At 38.8% G+C, this 22006-nt stretch overlaps 1 protein-coding gene across 1 annotated transcript in view; it reads left to right on the plus strand.

The window, feature by feature from the left end:
* Window positions 1-2061: 2061 nt before the first annotated feature.
* The window catches only part of kcnh5b (potassium voltage-gated channel, subfamily H (eag-related), member 5b), a 190740-nt gene continuing 170795 nt past the window's right edge, over window positions 2062-22006 (plus strand). The window contains exons 1-4 of the mRNA XM_067613790.1: window positions 2062-2276; window positions 11321-11444; window positions 14349-14455; window positions 20268-20396. Of these exons, the coding sequence (XP_067469891.1) occupies window positions 2204-2276; window positions 11321-11444; window positions 14349-14455; window positions 20268-20396 (433 nt within the window). The 5' untranslated portion in view covers window positions 2062-2203. The remainder of the gene's footprint in view (window positions 2277-11320; window positions 11445-14348; window positions 14456-20267; window positions 20397-22006) is intronic.

Consider the following 22006-nt stretch of genomic DNA (forward strand, 5'->3'; position numbering starts at 1 on the left):
GTAGTAATCCTAAATAGATTCAGTATTATGGCCTATATTGGCAGGTAATTACAATCAGAAACACAAGAGAGAAACACACCAACTGTGATATATTAATATATTTATTAATGTCATAAATTCTACATAAGGCAAGATCTCTCTCTCTCTCTCTAAAGCATTCATTGTTTTGTTTTTTATACATGTTTTTGGAAAGCTTGGATTACGAAACAGAACAAAAACATGAACTTGTGTTAAATAAATGACAAGTTAAATGATAAAAAACAAGGTGGCATCACGCTGAGCAGATGCGACCGCCTGCATGGAGCGCCGTTTGGGGCCCTTCTGGTTCCCAGAGGCCCCATTAACCCTTCATACAAGCTAATGAGCATTCCTGAGGGACTCCTGCAGAAAAAGACAATGTTTTCACTGCTTCATGGTAAGATAATTTGTTATTAGCCACTTCATGGAAGTTCAGTCTGCTGGCGAGTGTATGACGGTGTAAGTTTTTGCTTTCCTCATGAGAGTTTGATGAGAGGATTGATACATCTATAGGCTGTCAATCTTTCTAATTCAAACCAACACATAATTTGTTTAAATTAACTTTAACGCAGCCCACATAGCTTATCATAAAATACTTTCTGGTTGTGGTCACACTGGATTTTGCTCCTCATTACTCTCTATGAGACACAGGACAAGATGTCACAACACTTCAACCAGATTAGCAAAATGGCAAAATAATACAAGCAGCAGAGAAGATGAGAGGCTGATTGGCAGCAGTGAGCTCAAATTCATTAATGGAGTGAGCTAATAGCATAGATAATGCTATTAGCCCACTAGCCATGCTAGCTCCTGCAGTTTATGCTCACAACTTTTGTTCATTTGCTGTGCCTCTACTGTTTCAAACCAAAACTGATCACATCAGAGCTTCAAAGTAGCCTTCAATAGATGTTTTTTCAGTAACTTGTAACCTGATTTATATAATGAGGAGAAACTGGAACATGTAGGCAGTCCCACTACATCATTGTTTGTATGTTTTTGTCTCAACTGGTGCTATAGTTTTATGCTTTTGTTGTGTCACTTGTTGTTTGCTTGAGGACCACAAATGGAAATAAACCCTCTAGACGCCTTCTAAAATAAAGAGTAGAGTCTAGATCTTGATGTGAAAAGTGCCCTGAGACAACTTCTGTTATGATTTGGCGCTATATAAATAAAATTTTACTAAATTGAATTGGAGACTTTATTGTTTTATAATCCTTGATGATTGTAAAAACAGATGTGCACATTTATTCTGTATTTTATTAAATCAATCAAACAATCACCAGCTAGTCTCCAACTCTGTCTGCCTGCTGTTTGCTGCTGGGCAGGTCGTGTGCTGATGAGAGCTATGAGACTGAATCAAAACAACAAAGCTGCGGCTGTAAAACCAAAACAAAGAGCTGAAAGACGCTAAAACGCTGCAGAGTCTGGTCTTAATTCTCTGTTGGTTCATCACTGAGCAACATCTTTCACATACACATATTCATAGTTAATCTAAAAAAATACTGATTATAACAACTTTAACTATATTTATTATAAGTATTATTATGAATGACTTTCTTAACATTCACAGCTTGATGACTTTAAACTCTTATAGTAAATGTTTTATAAACTATTGATAAAGTCATTATAAACCCTTTATAAAGGTGACTTGAGAGAAAGTGGTACCATTTCATTAGAATTAGCTCTAATGTGACATTGATCAGTTATGTAATCGGTTTAAATATGTCATCAAACAGGAGGAAGAAGACAATAAGGGGCCAGTTTTTCACAACAAAACAACAAGGAATATATTATTATTATTTATAATATATGTTTAGCCTCATCTAATCGGCCAGTGTGTCCATTTATTCATCATTTTTACTTAAACAACTATTTTATATCACCGCCATATGTTACACACATCATTCACTGAACAGACATTCAACATACAGTATCATACAGCGTAGTCATTGTTATTAGGACGGAGCCCACAGTCGCAGACACGCATGCGTCCTGGATCTCCGTGCAGGCAGCGGGGGACACAGCGCCGCCGCCGTGGCTCAGTGCGCCCCGAGCAGCCAGAGCGCACGGTTACAATGAGCTTCTCCATCGGTCCGACTGAGAGCCAGCGTCAGAACCGAGCTCCGAACAGCGGACATACTAACACCGACCCTGACCGACACCAGCTCCGCCCGCCCGCAGCAGGATGCCCGGGGGAAAGAGAGGGCTTGTGGCACCGCAGAACACTTTTCTGGAGAACATTGTCCGGCGTTCAAGTGGTGAGTCCGCGCGTCGGAGGGAGGCTTGTGGTTTTTTTGGGGGAGGGGGTGGGGGGGTTGGTTTGGTTTCACCAGTCAGCAATGGACCCGGACTCCGCTGGAATACTGTGTGGTTTTTTATCAGTTTAACAAAGGAGGTTTGATGAAGGATGAACCCACATTAACTCACTTTATACCCGCATTTATCTGCAGTGATGGAGTTTACATGAATGTTTATACATCCCAATAAGTTAAACTGCTGTAAGACAAACGGAGAAGAGATGATTTCCAGTAGGAGAAACGTGAATCACTGTTTGGAGGAGATTATAATTAGGCCTACATGATACAAGATGCTCTCTGGGAGTCACAGTTTACGCACCGTTTTTTATCCCCCACTACATTATTATTTGCTTGCATTTTTTTTTGATATTTTGTTAATTATCTCACCAACTTCATTATGTGATACCAAAATAGAAGCTCCGCTGCACAGACGCGTTATTAGCTGAAATATTGAAAAGTTTATTCTGGTCATTAACTCACCCGTTTGTGTTAATAAACACCGACAGCAGCTCAGCCAATAAAGCTGAAGACGTCTGATCATTCATTTACTGTCAGCTCTGCCTCTTCCTAAATATCACTGTGATTATTACCTGTCTGCACGAGGAGGGAGTCCAGATAAAAATTGATGATAAACCCGCGTTAGTTTGGTTATGTAATACTGGAGAGTTAAGGACCAAAAGTGACACTTTGTGGAGTAGAATAATTGATCTTCTGGGCTAAATAACGAATAGCTGCACAGTATATTCATCTTCTTAATGCGTTCAGTGTTTCTCAGCTGGCTGCGTTATCAGCAGCTCATGTTTTTTCCTTTTTTTTTTCTCCATCTGCGCTATAACTGCGCCGGACTTGGCACCGGCCTGAGGAATACGCGCTCTCTCCTCTGATTAGATTGATTTCTCTCCTTTATCCTCCCGGAGAAGTCAGTGGAGTAATTGGCCGGAATGAAAGTCCGGGTTGTGGGTGTTGGGGGGGTGCAGGGTGGGTGCAGGGTGGGTGGGTGATGGAGATAAGGTCAAGAAGACTGTTCCAGAAATGTGTGTCTGTGTGTCTGTCTGTGTGTGTTATCGCGGTGTTTGTGCCTCCGGAGGAGCCGCAGGGCTGTTGTGCGGCTCTCTGAAGGGGGATTTCTGCGCCAATTGGAGAGACGTCGGCTGTACAGGAGTTGACGTGCAGTGTTTTCTTTTTTCTGCTTGAGAAGTCACAAAAGCAATTCGGTGGAATGATGTGAAGAACAGACGATGTCGAGGTTTTTCTGAAACTGTTCAGCGGCCTCAGATCAGATGCTGCAGCTTCCAAGTCTGTGGATTTATGGGACTAAAACTGTGACATTGATCCTCCAGTATGTTGTCTAGATGTTTACACATTGAAGATAAGATAGCCTGAAGAAGTCAACTGATCATTATTTTAGATTTTTTTAATATTTTGACAATGTATTTTTGGCATTTAAGTTTTTAAAATTAATTTTAAGGAAAGTTTTTTCATTACTTTATTGACAAAACCTAATTTACAACAAAATACAGAGAAAGCAGGATATAAATATCAGCACAGAAAGAGAGAGAGAGTAAAATGGGTTTAGCTTATACTGTACAACACAGTTTCTCATATGGGGGCAGAAAGATGCTTTAAGTGGCGCCGAACACAATAAAGTTTGGTGTTTGGTTTGAGAACTTGCTGGTGTTGATATGATACTTAGAAAAAAATCAAAAGTAGGTTTACAAAGTATAAAATATTGCTGTGTTTGAGTTCGTTCTTGTACTCATTTGCGCAAAACACCAAAAACTTTACTTTAAATTCAACAGTTGTGTTTCTTCTTTGAGGAAAATTCATCAATAGTCCAAAAATATTTTATTGTAAGATTTAGCTGCAATGATTAGTCAATTAGTCGATTAGTCGATCAAAATAAAATAAATCTGCAAGCATTTTGACAATCAATTAATCATTTCAGTCATTTTTCAAGCAAAAATGCCAAATTTTTATGGTTCCAGATGATCAGATGTGATGATTTGCTGTTTTTCTTAAATATTTGAATAAATTGAATATTTGAAGGTTTTGGACTGTTAGTTGAAGACATCACAGCTGGCTCTGAGTGCTATGTTTCAGTATTTTTTAGCGTTTATTTGGCTAAACGATTAATTGATTAATTGAGAAAATAATCAGCGCATTAATTGTTAATGGAAACAGTTGTTAGTTGCAGCCCTATAGGGTGAAGAGTGAAGTATGCTCTATATATGAAATTAAAATGAATAACTTGCTTGTTGAGGTTTTAGTTGCATGTTCTGCCAGATGAGTTTCCAGCTGTTTGAGGAGAGATCCGCCTGTCGTAGTCTGACAGTATGTATGAATGTCAGGAAGACAGAATATATTGTCGAGAGTGCTGTTTGAAATTGATCATGAATGCATTCTCTGTTTCACTCGGGTCTTTCATTTTTGCTGTAAATTAGATCTGAAATGAAAAGCTCTCATGTGGCCGGTCAGAGTATCCTGACAATCGAATCAGAGCTGCTAATGCTGAAATAATTCAATCAGTGGGTTTTAATGAGCAGTTTAAGTCCCATGATGATCTGAATGATGCTTCAGAGGCTTTCCCGTCTTTTCTTTTGGGCCTCAGGAAGCCGTGTTGGTCAAACCTTCTGCTAAGTAATTGGTTGTGATTAAAGAGGAGAGCAGAAAAGGTCGAGATGATCCCAGTTTTTTTTTTTTTGGTGTGTTGCATTAAGTCTTAGTCAGCTCTTTAATTCCAAAGGGCACAAAGGAGGCTGCTGCTGGCAGGATTTAGCCTTAAAACAAGAGGGTGATAAATTTAAGTCACTGTAGTTTCTTTTTGTGCTGAAAAATCCCTTCAGTCAGAGGTGCGACCCTTTCACACCTTACAGTTTCCACATCATTGTGTCCTCCCACTTTGGGAACCAGACTTACACCCTTGCACTCAGTGTTGTGCTTATAGAAAGGTATCTAGTGTCATTCTTTCATGACTTGCAGCAGCAAGACGTGACAATGTTGGCTGTTCAGCTAGTTAACTGCCTGTGTTACCATTATAATTGAAGTGATATAAGAGTTTCCACACACACACAGATGTTGTACCAATCAAATTACAGAACCTAAGACCCCCTTCACACCTCGCATTAAAATGTGTTTTGGGTGATCAGATTACAATCAGATAGTGCTTGACCACATGAAAGTACAGGTGTAAATGCACCCGAGACGCACTGAGGGCAGATTGTGATCTGATCGGCCAAACCACCTCCGGAGGTGGTCAGGGACGCATTGTGACCACATTGAACTCAAGTTTAAAAGCAAATGTGTCGTCAATCTACATACAGCAACTACGTGGGTGGAAATACGTAATCGGACGCGACTGTTCCAAACCAGCGAGGTAGCAGCCATTAGCCAGTTAGCGAGCTAAGCTACTAGCAAGAAAGCAGCAAGAAAGCAGCAAGAAAGCAGCAAGAAAGCGGTGGATATTCAAGACACTCATGGATGGAGTCAAGATGGATGGCTACCATCTTTTTTTTGTTGTTTTTTGGACCCACGCTGACGCGAGGAGGATGTCACGTTCGGTTGTTTGAGCTGGACAGAGCAATCAGATCTAAATCGGATCTCAATGTGGATGCTGGAGACACATATTAATACCAAGTGTAAATGTAATCAGGTTAAATCATATTTAGATACAATCTGGATATGAGATGTGTTTCAATGCGAGATGTAAAGGGACTAAGAGTGAAGACAAACTGTGCAGCCAAACATTGTTCAAACCAACAGAACTTTAGATTCTAGTGGAGATCCCAAAGTTTATAAAGATACTAATAGAAATATGTATGAAATTATGAATAAGTCATATTGAATATTTCCATTTAAAGCTACGTAGAGGGAAGAAGCTGTAAACTATATTTTAAGGGGTTTTTATTTACATTGAGGAACTTTTTATCCTAAAAGGTCCATCTCTACTTATCCTCGTCACAAGAGCACCTTGTTTATTATAAACTACAAGAAACACAGTGACAGGAAACTAAATGAAAAATGAAAATTAGTCTAATAAAACTTTAAAAATGAAAAGTGAACTACAGGAGGAAAGCAGCCTCTTCCTCTGTAGCTTTTCAGCGTCGTCCCGTCAGGCACCTGTTACACCTTCATGCAGATAATTAACATTAAATGAAAGGTCACCGTGCGCTCTGAGAATATACTCAGCTTACTCTGTAATACCTGTATCACGTATGTGTTTTTCTCCTTTATGTGGTCACAGGATTATTGGACTGTTTGATTGATACACAGAACTAATACTGGGTCTTTTTTGGCTTTTGTTAAGAATCAGATATCAACCAGACTGTGATGTCCACTGCTGGTATAATAGAAGTTTTTCCCTGACTACAGCTAGAAATCAATGGAGTGTGGTGTTGGAGGATTTTACTCATCAGTCTGTAAAACCTGCAGTGAAACCTGCCAGAAAGAGCTGCTGACACACCTTCACAAATTCATAAGTCTGTGTTTCGGTGGAGAAATTTAGTGTCTTTTCATAGTTTTAATGCTGTTTCACTGGTTTTTTCCTCCCAGTTGTAAATATCTACCGTGGGAAACACTATAATATTTTGGGCATGCATGTAGTCAGATATGATGGGATGTTATCTTTTTATTCCCAAAATGCACTATTTTGTCAGCCAGCTATTTTTCCTCTAAATGATGAATGATTACCTGCCAGAGGAGCAGTTTTGCATGTTTAAGCTCATTAATTACATTTCATTATACTTTGCATAATGCTGCTGAGCATTTCTTAAAGCAGATGATAGTTTTTATGACACAACATGGAACCAGTGGCAGCGTTTCACCCCGTTTCACCCTGCAAGACTTACAGACGATCCTGCAGAGAATCAGGTCAAAAAATATTCCCAGGCACTCATGACATTTCGGTACCCTTTTAATGTAATTTCTGTCAAAACGTCCGTCTGTGTGTGGATATATTTGGAACAGGAGTTGCTTTGAAAAGTCTTCTTTGCTGGTGTTTTCGGCACATGTATGAAATTCTGTCGTCCTCGATTAGAGAGTCGCCTGCTGAGAGTCTTTTGAGGAAAGAATATACCGTGTTTGTGTACTGATTGTCTTTGGGGCTTCTTGTTGCTGCTTTCAAGGACACTCCCAACATCTGAGACTTCATAGTCAGTTGCTGAACAGCAAAGTTTAGTCATCTGGAGTTTCATTTTTTCCAACAACATAGTTAATGAAAGTTGTTCTGTACGCACATGTCCTGCACCAAACGTTTTTGAGACAACCTTTACTTTTTAGTTGCACTGAGATACATTTTTATTTCATTTTCATGCATTTATGATAACTCTGTACTCAGGGCTGTAGCTACACTAATGTTGTGTCCTCAGTAATATTTCTAATAGTGGAGAGTTTAATGACTTGAAGAGGAGTTCATGTTCTGTGATTGCTTAGAGATGACACATGTTAAGTTTTGAAGTCTGGTCATAAAGACGTCAGAGTCAAATATCTTAAAATGTTACTCTTACTGTTATGATGTAAGATGTTAAACATGGTCAAAGATCCAAAACTTGAGGTTAACGGATGTAAAAATGTTCCCTGTCAGTCAAAACCAGGGATTCAACCAGCTCAGAACGCTCTGCGTGCCCACAAACGGCCGTCCTTTCGGTAGCATTTATTGCTAAGATTGTTGCTAAGGTTGCTCTATGGATTGTTCGCATATTTTGGATCTGATTTAGGCTCAAACATATACAGATGTATTTGAGAAGTTTCAATTTGGAGTAAAGGAGTAAAAGAAGTGAAATCCTGCTACTATAGTTTGTTTACGTAGCATCAGAGGAGCTGGAGGAAGCTTCCTGAAGCTGACCAATCAGAACAGAGTTGGCTCATTTGGAGGCGGGCCTTAAAGAGACAGGAGCTAAAACTGCCTGTTTCAGACAGAGGCTGAACTGAGGGGCTGCATAAAGGACCAGTAGAAGATAAATAAGGAGTTTTTAACTGTAAAGCATGCAAAGATATTCCAGTAGAAGAAACTTCAGGTCAGACAAACTTATGTGGAAGAGAGAAAACAAAGGAAAACAGTAAAATGATCCAAACTTTCTGTTATAAACAGACCGATTTCTTCCTTTGACTTTGACCTGCTGTGCTGTTCTTACTGTACTTTTCTGTGCAATGAGGGATTATTACTGATATTTCAGGTTCACTTTCAGTTTGAGCTCCAGTATCTATTAAACTGTTGGCTTAACAACCCGTCTGATCATCTGACTCGTTGTCTGATGTTTTTTTCCTATGATCTCAGTTACCTCGGCGAGTATAATATTATCATAACCAAAAGCTACAAGCCTCCAGCTGAAACACACCATAATATCCCATTAATAAAACAATATAAAGAAAATGTTCACTGTGTTCTAAAAAAAAAAATTACATTTTTAGTCTGTGTTAGTCAAAGTTCATCATCATCACCTTCTCCTCCCTGGTGACGAAGCTATTGCCATGCAGAATATATTCAATGAATAATTAATACCTGTGTAGTTATGAAAGAGACAGAAAAAAAAAAAAAAAACCTGCTGGTGATATTTCACCCGGGCTTCCTGTCTGTATTTACACTCCACTGTAACCGCATCATTCATCATTATTTCCCTCTCACTTATTAGAGATTTTGATCTTTTTTTTTTGCTAATAAGGGAGATGTTGTCATGAAATTGGATGATTTGTTTTTATTTGTGTATTTATGTTAGTAATTAATTGAATACCTCAAGTAAATTGAAGGTTAATACAGGGAGATGTTTAATGGAGATTCAGTCAAAGTTTTAAAAATATTTCTTATTTTGCAAATTAGCTTGTTTTTCTTATATTTTGTTTGCATCATTTGTCATAATTTTGCAGGATTTTGATCACAACTTATGTTAGTAGTTAGTCAATAAAACTGAAACAAAAGATTTAAAGTCATCAGTATAGTTTCACTGGAGAATTTAAGCGTCTCATGATTGTTTAGAATGCTTGTTCAGCTCTGATATAATATTACGTGAGACTCTCTGAATTCTTACAATTTTTAACTTAAAAACTGAAATGAGCTCTAGAGTTTTGGGGCTCAAAAATCAATTGTTCAACCTCCTTTTTTTTTGCTGAAATGTTCAGATAAGTAATTGGTCGGAATGAAAGAGGAGAGCAGAAAGGTCAAGATGATTCAAACCGACGGAAGAAACTGATGTACCGGGATGCTGCAGCTTTTAAAAGGATAACTTTGGATTTTTAAAAAAAAAAAAGTCTGTCACACTATAATACTCACTGCTCATATATGTTTAAAGAGTTTTTGTTTGAGCGCAATTGTTCTTCATTTCCGTGCCTGAAGCGCCGCTCAGCAGTAAGAACTCCGAACGACAGCGATAAAGTCTTTGTAATTGGAAATGTACTGATAGCTCGCAGTTCATTGGTTGTTAGATATGATAACATTGGTAAAAAATAAAAACGCTGGAGCCTGAGGAGACACAAAATCATCATACAGGACATCCATGTTCATTGTTAGATGTTGACCAACGATGTTCAGAGACGTGAACGAACTTATTGTGAACTTACAGTGGTGTGGAAAAGTGTTTGCCCCCTTCCTGATTTCTTATTTTTTTGCATGTTTGTCACACCTGTTCTCAATCAAGAAATCACTTAAATAGGACCTGCCTGACAAAGTGAAGTAGACCAAAAGATCCTCAAAAGCTAGACAGAAGAAAGCTAGAAATTCAGGAACAACTGAGAAAGAAAGTAATTGAGATCTATCAGTCTGGAAAAGGTTATAAAGCCATTTCTGAAGCTTTGGGACTCCAGCGAACCACAGCGAGAGCCGTTATCCACAAATAGCGAAAACATGGAACAGTGGTGAATCTTCACAAGAGTGGCCGACCGACCAAAATTACCCCAAAGAGCGCAGCGCAGACCCCACAACAACATCCAAAGAACTGCAGGCCTCACTTGCCTCAGTTAAGGTCAGTGTTCATGACTCCACCATTAGAAAGAGACTGGGTGAAAACGGCCTGCATGGCAGAGTTCCAAGATGAAAACCACTGCTGAGCAAAAAGAACATTAAGGCAGAAAACATCTTGATGATCCCCAAGACTTTTGGGAAAACACTCTGTGGACTGATGAGACAAAAGTTTAACTTTTTGGAAGGTGTGTGTCCCATTACATCTGGTGTAAAAGTAACACATTTCAGAAAAAGAACATCATACCAACTGTAAAATATGGTTAGGTTTATTAGTGACTCTTGTGTGAGTGGTTGTCAGTCCTGTGGTCGACTGGACACCTGTTCAGGTTGTGCAGCAGTTCTTTCGTATCCGAATCGAGGTGTCTAAGAATAGAGGGTGTTGAATGCTGCACAGACTGTAAAGGCAAATTTGGAGACTTGACTGATGAGACTGTCTTATAGTGTGTTTCCATCCACCGGGTTTATGTGCATTTTTAATTTGTGCATAAAAAAGGGGAGTAGAGCTGGCACTAAAAAGAAGAAAATATATTGCAAAAAAGTTTTTACGCATGTCTGAGGAGGAAGAGTTGGTGTATCAATGAAAACTAAATGTGATACATTAAACAGACTCAGTGAATAAATGATGATGTACATGCATCATGTGACTTAAACATGACTCAAGCTTCAACTGAAGAGCTGAAAACAGAAATCAGATCTGTGTGGAGTGACGAGAAGTTCCTCAGATTAAAACATGAAACAAACAGAACTGTCATATTTCCATCATGTTCTCCATCATTTGAGCTCTTTTAATGACATCATCTTGTTGTGTCCTCTTCTTCTGAAATGGTTTAATGGCACCGACTGAAGAATTAGCGCCACAGACAACCAACTCCTTATATTCTCACAACAGCAGTGGATGGAAACAAGCATTAATTTGCGTTTTCTTTCACTGTTTTTTGGCTTCAGTCCTATTAGACCAGCCTCCAGAGGCTAAGAGGCTTTGCAGCCTTTTATCTGTTTGTCATATTTGATGCTGTCATTGGTGCTGATGTGTGCTCTGTCCCTGTGCTTCTGCCAGAGACCAGCTTCCTCCTGGGAAACGCCCAGATCGTGGAGTGGCCTGTAGTTTACAGCAATGACGGATTCTGCAAGCTGTCTGGCTTCCACAGGGCTGAAGTCATGCAGAAGAGCAGCACATGCAGGTAAATATTCACAATGTTAAGTGTGTTAGATGTGCACAATTACTGTTGTTTTATGCAACATTAAAGCATTATTAGTCACAGTGTGGTAATGGAGCAATAATGGACTCTTTTTCTCTTGCTGCTTTGTTGTAATTGCACACACAGTGAAGCTAAATTTGCATTAATTTTCATTTGTAAAAAGTCTTTTACATTTGCATACACTTTGCAAGGGACTGTATATCATGCACATGTCTTGTTTAGCTGCTGGGTTTTTAATGGTTTAAATGGAACTCATAAAAACCAATATATTCCTACAACACGAGCACAGAAGAGCAGCCAGGAGTTATTGTTGTTAAAACTAAAACCGTGTCCTTTGCCAAGTGTTCCATTCATCCTGCAAATATCACTGAATATGTCTTTTTTTTAAAATTCAGTTTCATCCATTATTTAAGTACAAAGAGAAAGGAGGGAAAAAAGATTAAGAAGAGACATTTTTTTTTTTTTTGTACCTCCCTGCTTCTGTCCTGCCGTAGTGATCATTAAAACTGCAGTGTGCTGCTCTGGAGGGCTGTTTACATGGTCCTAACTTCATTTACCGCTTGAGAACTGCTCCAACAAAAATGTGAAGCTCAGCAGAGTCAAAAAAAAAAAAAAAATCTGGCATTTCCACTCGAGAGAGAGAGAGCTGAGGAGATGGCACACCGCTCGCTGTGACTCTGAAATGAATCCAATTTAGAGCTGCCAGAGGAGCTCTGCCTGGTCCAGCTCGAGGACGGTGTCTTGCTCGCCTGTCAGTCAAAACATTTTAAAATTTGACCGGAAAGGATGACTCCTCTCCTCGGATGCCTCTGAGATCCGACCAGGGGTGACGACCTTGACTAGCCGGCGGCTAAAAAAGGGCTCCCTCGGACACTGAGCTAAGCGAGAACAGGGACACTGAGATTTATCCCTCCACTCCCCGCTGCTCTCGGCCGAGCAGGACACTGACAATCCACTCAGTCGTGACAATAAGAGGATACAAGAGCCCACTGAGAGCTTAAACTTACTGCTGCCAAAGTGATGGAAGATGGTGGCTTGTTAATGGGGCCCTTGTTTTTTTTTTGGAGTCATTTTTGATCTTCTGATTGTAGTATAAGGGAAGAAGATCACATGTAACATATTTCCCAGCTGAACTCGTCAACAGTCGACCTTTGAATCCGCCCACCTCACTCAGTTGACTGACTCTGGTCTGGCATCGTGACGAGAAACAGCGGTTTCTCGGTTGACAAAGCGATAATCCAATCAGCTGTTGTGACATGACCTCCTTGGTTACCAAATTTATTTTCTTCTTAATATCGACCGATCCCGGCAAAAGCCTGGCAAAACCAGTATGTTGGCATGGTTACGCATCAGTGTCGACCTAAAGGTTTTTATTGATTGTCACGACGAGGTTATAATGTTTCCACAATGCAGCGGCCTTCATTGGGGATTTTAAGAAGCTCCCCTTTTGCAAGTTTTTGCTTTATTTCATGCATTACTGACCGCTAGCTCGCCAGGCTAATGCTAATGCATTGTCTATGCTCTGTTTATCTTCCTGCGTCCCAGCGGGCGTTTTGTATCTACTTGCAACACGTGATGTGTATCAACGCAGAGGATTGGCAGAGAGTAAGCGAGGGGACATATGCTTTATGTGATTTTTCTCTTATTTATACACTGTTATGATGCTGAATGTTAAACATGGTCACAGTTTTGAGGTGAATGTATTTATAAATGCTCCCTGCAAGTCAAAAGCCAGGGCTTCAACCTGCTCCGAACGCTTCGTTTGCAACGTTAGTTCTCTACCTTGCTGACGTCGCCCCATAAACGACCGTCCATTCTGTAACCTTTGTTGCTCAGGTTTTTCCATGTGTTGTTTGCGTTTTCCACTCACATATTTCGGATCAGATTTGGGCTCCAACACGTAAGGATTTATCTGAGAAATTGACATTCCGAGCAAAGAACAAGAAAAAGTAGTGAAATACTACTACTACAGTTTGTTTAATGGTTTGTTGACATAGCCTCTGGAGCTAATTAGCTAATCAGAACAGAGTGAGCTCATCAGGAGGCGGGCCTTAAAGAGACAGGAGCTAAAACGGCCTGTTTCAGACAGAGGCTGAACTGAGGGGCTGCATAAAGGACCAGTAAAAGATAAATAAGGAGTTTTTAACTGTAAATCATGCAAAGATATTCCTGTAGAGCCCCAGAATATAAATATAGAGCTGGAAATGTGCAGAATACGTCCCCATTAAATAACATTTAAAGTTCCTTAGCAGTCCAGTTTGTCTCTATTTTGAGTTCAGTTCTGTTTTATTGACCTCTTTTAATCACATTTGCTTAGTTTTTCTCATTTTTTGGATTTAAATAAAACCCACCTTGTGCCAGTTAAAGCATCACACGCCTTCACTGTCTATTAGTACGTGATGTGAAATGCAGAAAGAATACATCAATGACATCCAGGCTGTCTTTGGTGTTAAATCTTCTATGAAACTTCTCTAGTTTTTGTTTGGAATATATTGTGTTTTCATTGTTTATTTGCATCCCTCTGTGTGTATTAGTCCTGGAAGACGCTGCAGCTGTTGGGACAGAAAGTAATCACTCAGACTAATTATATTAGCACAGATTAAAATGTCCCAAGCCTGTTAAGGAATAATTACAGCCATGCCAGTAAACGCAGGCTGCACCAATCCACAAACCTTCACTGTGAGCTAAATTTATGCTGCAGCTCTGTCAATTTTCTTACTGTAAAGAATCAACATAAGACTTAATGGACACTTTATGGTAAGATAACATATTGACAATGCAATTACAAACATATGTGATATACTGTAACGCAGGGGGCAAAGGTGAAAAGGTCGGGTCAGTATTGATCGCCGTTGTTTCTCATATCTCATCGCTTTCCTTTTCTAGTTTTATGTACGGAGAGTTGACGGACAAGAAGACCATCGACAAAGTCAGGCAGACGTTCGACAACTATGAGTCCAACTGCTTCGAAATCCTGCTGTACAGAAAGAACAGTGAGTTCACTTCACTTCTTGTCTCATCATCATCATCATCATCATCATCTCTTCTGTCCCTTTAGAAACACTGAGATCACTGCACATGTAACATCAGGCCGACATTCTTATTCATGGTTTGTCTATAAAATGTTAGAAAATAATGAAAAATAATCATAAACAATGACCATCAGCCCAAAGCGACGTCTTCAAATTGCTTGTTTTGTCCAAGCAACTGTATAAAACCCAAATATATTTAATTTGCAATGATTTAAAACAATGAAAAGCAGCAACAAGAAGAGAGAAGCTGGAACTAGCAGATGGCTGCCATTTCTGTTTGAATGATTTATCAATCAGTATCATTGATCATTTTCAGCACTAACGCCTTGTTTACTTGGACACTTTGACGCTTTGTGTAGAAATCTGATGATGTTTTTCCTTCATCATCGTGATTTTGCTTCCCAGCGGCTTTAATAATACAGTTAATGTTACTGAATTTTTAACCTGATATTCTCCTCGGAGGCTTTTTATTGCTGCCAGTCTGAGTCTTTTTGACTTCTCTAAAGTTCACTTTTCAAAGTTAAGAATTAAAAATGACTTGATTTCTTCTTAAAACACAGAGTGGCTTTTCTGAAAGCGGTTATATTTAATACTTTTATATTAATCACATGAGGCCGTCTCGGCTTTACGGAGCTTTATAGTGAGTTTCAGCTCATTGTTTATTTGTCCGGCTGCAACTTTACTGTTCTGGTTCACTCTCAGCGCTCTCATAGCGTCGCTTTTGGCTGCAGCAGGCAGCTGTTTTCAGAGAAAAAGCTCTAAAAAGCCACTGTACACTACCTGCTCAGCACCAAAATGACAAACAGACACAGTTAGCTGTAGACTAGCTGGTGAACATAGTGGAGCATTTAGCAGCTAAAGAGCCAAGAGAGCAAAAGAGAGTGAATATTGGAGTAGTTCAACATATCAGTTTTGTGTTCCCTGCTGCCCCCCCCCCCCCCAACACATTTTCACATTGATCTTAATCATTTTATTATATCTTCCCCCTTTTCCCTGTTTTCCAGTCATCTGGCTTTACTTTATTTCTGTCAGTAACAATGTAAATCACATCATTATCATGTAAAAGCAACAAATTTAACAAACCGGCTACGTTTTCATCTTCGGTTTCTGAACAATGTTTGTCTTAACTTCTTTCTCATGTGTACATTATTATTTTAAAAGAGAGCAAGTTCATTCATGAATTCATGGTTTCTGAATTAAAAGTCCATGAATTAATTTATGTATTCATGAACCTTTTTATCTCAAGTTCATTTATATTTTTCTACTGTTATGTCACAGTTTTGCTACTAATTCATTTGACAGTATGCTGTTCTACTTTCTTTCTTTGTCGTTTGTGTTTTATTCTCCTTTCCTGGCATCTTGCTTGAATTAAAAAATCATTAAGGCTGCAACTAAGGACATTTTTTTTTTATTATCATTGATTAATCTGCCGATTGTATTTTTCATTAATCAATTAATTGTCTAGTCCAAAAAAACATCAGAAGAGGGTGAAAAATGTCCATCAGTATTTCCTGGAGCCCAAAGTGACATCATCAGATATCTTGTTTTGCCTGACCAACTGTCCAAATTCCAAAAATATACAGTTCACTATAATATATTACAAAGAAAAGCTGTAAATTCTCTCATTTTAGGAGCTGAAACCATCAAATGTTTGCTATTATTTGCTTGAAAAAAATGACCTGAAATATTAATTGATTATCAAAATAGCAAATGAATATTCTGCCAATCAACTAATTGTTGCAGCTAAATAATAATTATATATTATACAGTTGTGCCCATAAGTTTACATACCCTGGTAGAATTTGTGGAAAATATGACTGATCATGCTGAAAACTTTTATTTAGGAATCATAATAACTGAAATCACCAAAATGGCCCTGATCAATAGTTTACATACCCTTGAATGTTTGACCTGATAATAAACACACACACAGGTTTAAATGGCTATGAAGGGTAAGTTTCCACACCTGTGACTTGTTTGATTGTAATAAGCATCTGTGAATAAATAGTCAATGAGTGTCTGCACATTTCATCCAGGGCTGGTCTGACTTTACTGGATACTGAGCCATGAGGAAAGCAAAAAAAAACTGTCAGTGGACCTGCGAGAAAATGTAGTTGAACTTTATAAATCAGGAAAAGGATATAAAAAAGATATCCAAAGATTTGAAAATGCCAATCTGTCGTGTTCAAACTCTGATAAAGAAGTGGAAAATTAAGGGTTCTATTGATACTAGGGATGTGCAGAAAGCCGAGTATTTGTATTTGTATCTGTATTTGTTGAGGCTGCAAAATTATTTGTATTCGCATAAAGGTGGAAAGAGGTTTAAAAATCCTGTTTTTGTTTTTATTAGGCTTTTAATTTTAGAAATTGTTCATGAAGCGTGTGTCAGTAGTTCAGCTTTATCTCTGAGGAACACCCCCAACTCTGGGAGTGATGTCCAAATTAGGAAATGTGCGTCATGTAGCAGGTGGATGTGACTCCCCTCACTGAGACCTGCTGATAGACGTCACAGCGAAGCAGAGGACAGAGACGTAACCGACCTGTGTGCTGATATTTGACATGTTTTTTTGTTTTTTTTCTCCCGAAAACAAATAATTTTTAAAATATTTGTATTAAACAAATATTCGTAAAAAACCCACTATTTGTGCTTTGCCAAATAACGTATTTGTATTCGGGCACACCCCTAGTTGATACCAAGCCACAGTCAGGAAGACTATGGCTTGAACTTCAGCTGAAAGTTGCAATTATGGCTGTTTCAAGATGCACAATAAGGAGGTACTTGGACAAAAACGGGATGCGCGGTCAAGTTGCCAGAAAAATGTGCCAATGCCACAAAACAGCCTGCTAACAATATGCCAAACAGCACCAAGACAAGCCTCAAAACTTCTGGAACAAAGTTATTTGGAATGATGAGACCAAAATTGAGTTTTATGGTCACAACTGTAGAGACTATGAATGATACACATCTCACAGATTCTGCCAGGGTATGTAAACTTATGAGCACAACTGTACATGTGTTTGATTTAAACCACTGCTAATATTATCTGCCAGATAATGGATGGATGGAGGTCAGATAAAACCTTTATATAATAAATTGTTATGTCAACACGGTTGAAACATACAGTAACTGTTAACCTGACTAGTAGAAGCTCCTGTCCAGTGAGGCAGAGCAGCAGCACAGTGAGCAGTAAATCCCAGATGTTGGTGAGCAGAGTAACGGACAGAGCGTGCAGACAAAAATAGTCCCAAATGTTCCCGTCTCCTGAGAGTGATCACCACCAACCAGAGCGAAGGTAGAGGAACGTGAAGCGGGGGACGGAGAGAAACAGTAAAAAAAAAAATAAAAATGAAAAGATCAATTTTTCAAATGGCACAAATTTTGCTGACAATTCAGGAGAGCTGGACTCCTGCAGAGGCTGCATATAAACCAGATGGATGATGACTTTTATCCACAGAAATTATGACATTAAGCTGTGTTAAACTTTATTGGACTCAGTGTGTCCAGAGGTAAAAAAAAAAAAAAAGTCAGCTGATTCGAGGTTCTTCTGTACAGAAAAAGCAGAGAGCTCCTTAAATTTTATGACCTTATTATCTGTTTGAATCTGGGTCATTTAAACACCAGTAGAAGGATCAAAATGTTCTTTATGATTATTGGATACGTCTGGTGATGCACTCGGCTCGTTTCTTATGCTTAACATGTTTACTTTTTATACTAATTCTATACATTTTTCTGCTAATCTTTTATTTTGTATTGTTTGTTTTGTGTAAAGCACTTTGTCACGTTGATTTTGAGCAGCGTCATACTAATAAACTTTGATTTTTAAAAGTATTATTACTACAGAATAGATCTGCTCAGAACTACGACAGCTTATTTTCCATATTTCATCGTGTTTCTCCTCAAAATGTCATCTCAGAATTGAATTAAATTACACTGGATTGTTTACATGTAAGGTACTGACGCTGTGTCCCAGTTTCAGACTACATTCTTATTTTAGGTTTTGCTTGCACACTGGAAAAGTGACAAGTAGTTATGAGTTAAGGATGTCTTGATCAAATTTTTCTAACCCTGTTCCCAATCTGAGTCCTATAATTGTATCTGCTGATTTATATATATATATATATATATAGCTTTATAGCAGCAGAAGATATGTAATGTTGATTTACACGCTCAGTCCATTTGCAGTTAAACAGCGATGTTACAGAGTTGGAGTTTCTTCCCTTTGGCTGAGGACAGAACACCGGCCTGCAGAGAGCACACAAAAATTAAAGTTTAATTTTGGTCTGTCAAGTCAAGTCAGTTTTATTTGTGCAGCCCGATATCAGAAATCTGCCTCGGGGAGCTTTACAATCTGTACAGCAATACAACAACCTCTGTCCTTAGACGCTTGATTTGAATAAGGAAAAACTCACCAAAAAACCCTTTAACAGGGAAAAAAATGGAAGAAACCTCAAGAATAACAACAGAGGATAAACCAAGAGAGCAAAATTACAGAAATACAGGATGACAAAGATATAGATTGATTGATAACATACATGAAGAATCTGATCAGGAGGACGCCAAGCAGCTTCCGGGTGCTGCTGTCATCTACGTTTGTCTTTTAACTGGTGAAAGTGGTGGTTAGCGCCAGCTAAATGAGGAGCTGCTAACTTGCCCCTGTCTGCCCAAATAATTAATAATAATAATAATAATGATCATAATAATTTGACAGTCACACACTTTAATTCTGACTTTCATGTAGGAGTGAAATGCTGCACTTCAGGTTGTTTTTCAAAGGAGAGCAGCGCTACAATGCTAGCAGGATTAGCTGGACAAAACACAGTACAGTAAAGAAACAATTGATCAGTTTAATTTAATCAATACAGATCTTTAATCAATCTGATTCAACAGTCAGCTCGGGACCTGTATGATTACTATTCTGCTAAAACTTTGATTCTGCTGTTGTTGACGATCCAATGTAGAAAATGGAGAAGTTTTTGAAAGCTCCAGAAAGATCTAAAAAAAATAAACCACACTGAAAAACCAAGTAAATGTTCAGTATTATACACACTGATATCTCGACACAGTCATGGTTAAGGTTTAGACACATCGTCGTCATGGTTAGAAAAATCAGAAGACGGCTGTTGTAAGGGAGATCAGCGCTACAACGCTAGCAGGTTAAACTGGACAAAACACAGTACAGTAAAGAAATCATTTGCTAAACATTTGATTGTGCTGTTGTTGACAATCCAACGTACACAAAAGAAAATGGAAAACAGCTCCAGAAAGATCTCAAAAAACAGTCAATTTACAGTATTATACACACTAATATCTTGACACAGTCATGGTTAAAGTTTGTGACTATCAGAAGGAAAAGGAAAGGGAACAGCAGCTTCTAGTATCAAAGTCACGCACTTCTGGTTTTCAAGATGTGTAAAAACAAAACACTACTTCAGGCTCCTGTCAGGTACGAGGTCTTTGTGAGGGGAATCATAAACATGTCGTATCAGGGAGTTGAACAAATGACAGACATTGTCGTTTTCTGGAAGTCTTCATTTATAGGAAATGTTTTTACAACAAATCTGATTTTTGATTTAGCATTTAAGTCAGTTATCAAGCAGAAACTTCCTCTTCTTTCAGCTTCTTTTCTCTGTCACTTTGGATTTTGGACTGTTGGTTGGATAAAACAGTTCAGTTTCTAAATTTCTTGCCATTTTATAGCCTAAATGATCAACTGCTTAATAAAAAATAGCATTTTTTTCAGCCCTATAACTAAGATGTGTTGTGTTTCTGCAGGAAGTCCAGTTTGGTTCTACATGCAAGTGGCTCCCATCAGGAACGAGAACGACAAGGTGGTTCTGTTCCTCTGCACGTTTAAGGACATCACTCTCTTCAAGCAGCCAATCGAAGACGAAACCACTAAAGGTGAGTGTTTTTTCACTGCAGCAGACAGACAGACAGACAGACAGCAGCAGCTTTCACTCAGAGAAGCTTCCCCCTCCAAAAAAAAGTATCTCTGCACAAACAACGTCTCTCCGTGTTTGAAGATTTATTTTTGGTGGGACTGGTTGTTCTTATTATTAGATCACTCACAGAAGAATTTAAAAAGTATAGCGAAAGAAAGAGAGACATGTTGAGAATGATGTGATTTGAAAACCTGATGTTCCGAGTACATGACGTGCAGCTTACAGCCGAGGTTTGTGTTCTGTTTTATTAGATAAAACACAGTAAAGAGTTACAGGAGACAGCGAGCGATACGGGGAGATGTCAGACTTTGTGAGTGGGAGCCAAATTAGTACATGGCTGGAGTCTCCGGTATGTAATGTAGTGTCAGCGGGCTTCTGATGGGACATTTAATTATGTTTCTTCATCCTCTTCCTCCTCCTCCTTCTTCTTTTTCTTCCTCTCTCTTGACATCTTCCTCTCTGACATTTTCACTTTCTGACTTTTATCTTCTCTTCCTCTCCTCCTTCTTTGTTCGTCTTTCTCTCCTTTTATCTTGTTCTTTTCTTTTTCCGTCTTCATCTCCCTTTATTCATTTTTTATTATTAATCCTCCAGATTCTTGGTGCTTGTCCTTCTTTATCCTTTCTTCCTTTCTTCTCTCTTGTCATCCTTCCCCCTGATATTTTCATGTTCTGTCTTTGTTCTCTTTCTCCTTAAAGCTCCTTTAAGTCTTTCGTCTTGAATTTTTGTCTTCTCATTACCTCCTTAACTTCTTTATCTTTATCCAAACTTCTCCTCTCTCTACTTTTTCTTCGGGTCTGTCCTCCCAAGAAAAAAAAAAGACACGACAGGTCGTAACGTCAGTCGCCCCAAAAACGACCTATAGTTACGTTTGAGTGACGGATGCTATCTAGCGGCCATCTTTTGACCCGGAGCGGCGGTGCAGTTCAGATGACGTCTATATATGTAGACAGATTTCCTCATTCAGAGGAGGAGGAGGAGGCTGGATGGAGGCTTTAACCTGACAGTGGACTTTGTTTCCTGTTTCCAACCGTAACTATGATTGTAGCCATGACAACGAAGGTCGCCTAACTTTTAAAGATCCCCTCCAGTCAAAATACTCTATTTGGAATAATAATATTTGTCTAATATGTTTTTTTTCTTCAAAAAAGTTCCTTAAAATGGCATCTACTCCTTCTCCCTCATTAAAAATGTAAGAATCCATAAATATTTTTAATTTCAGAAGTTTAACTGCTGGACTCAAGTTGTCTCCTGCTTCACTGTAAAGTTCATTCTCAGTGTTTGTGCTCTGAAGGCTTCAAGTTTCCACATCACACTTGTTGTATAAGTTGAATATTGGACCGAGATCGGCATCGAAACTAGCTGTGATGTCACAGAGATGCTCGAAGGTCCGCTCCTTAAAATCAGATTTTCACTGAGCTCAGAGAAACGTTCCTTATTCAGCAGATGAAAGTGAAACTAGCCTCTCAGTGTCAAACTCAGCACATACATCATTCACAAGAAGAAAAACACGTCTTTGAGTGGAGGGAGGACTTTAACCCACAGCACATGTTTCTCTAACCTTAACAA

This window comes from Thunnus thynnus, chromosome 16, assembly GCF_963924715.1.
Source record: "Thunnus thynnus chromosome 16, fThuThy2.1, whole genome shotgun sequence".
Classification (NCBI taxonomy): Eukaryota; Metazoa; Chordata; class Actinopteri; order Scombriformes; family Scombridae; genus Thunnus; species Thunnus thynnus.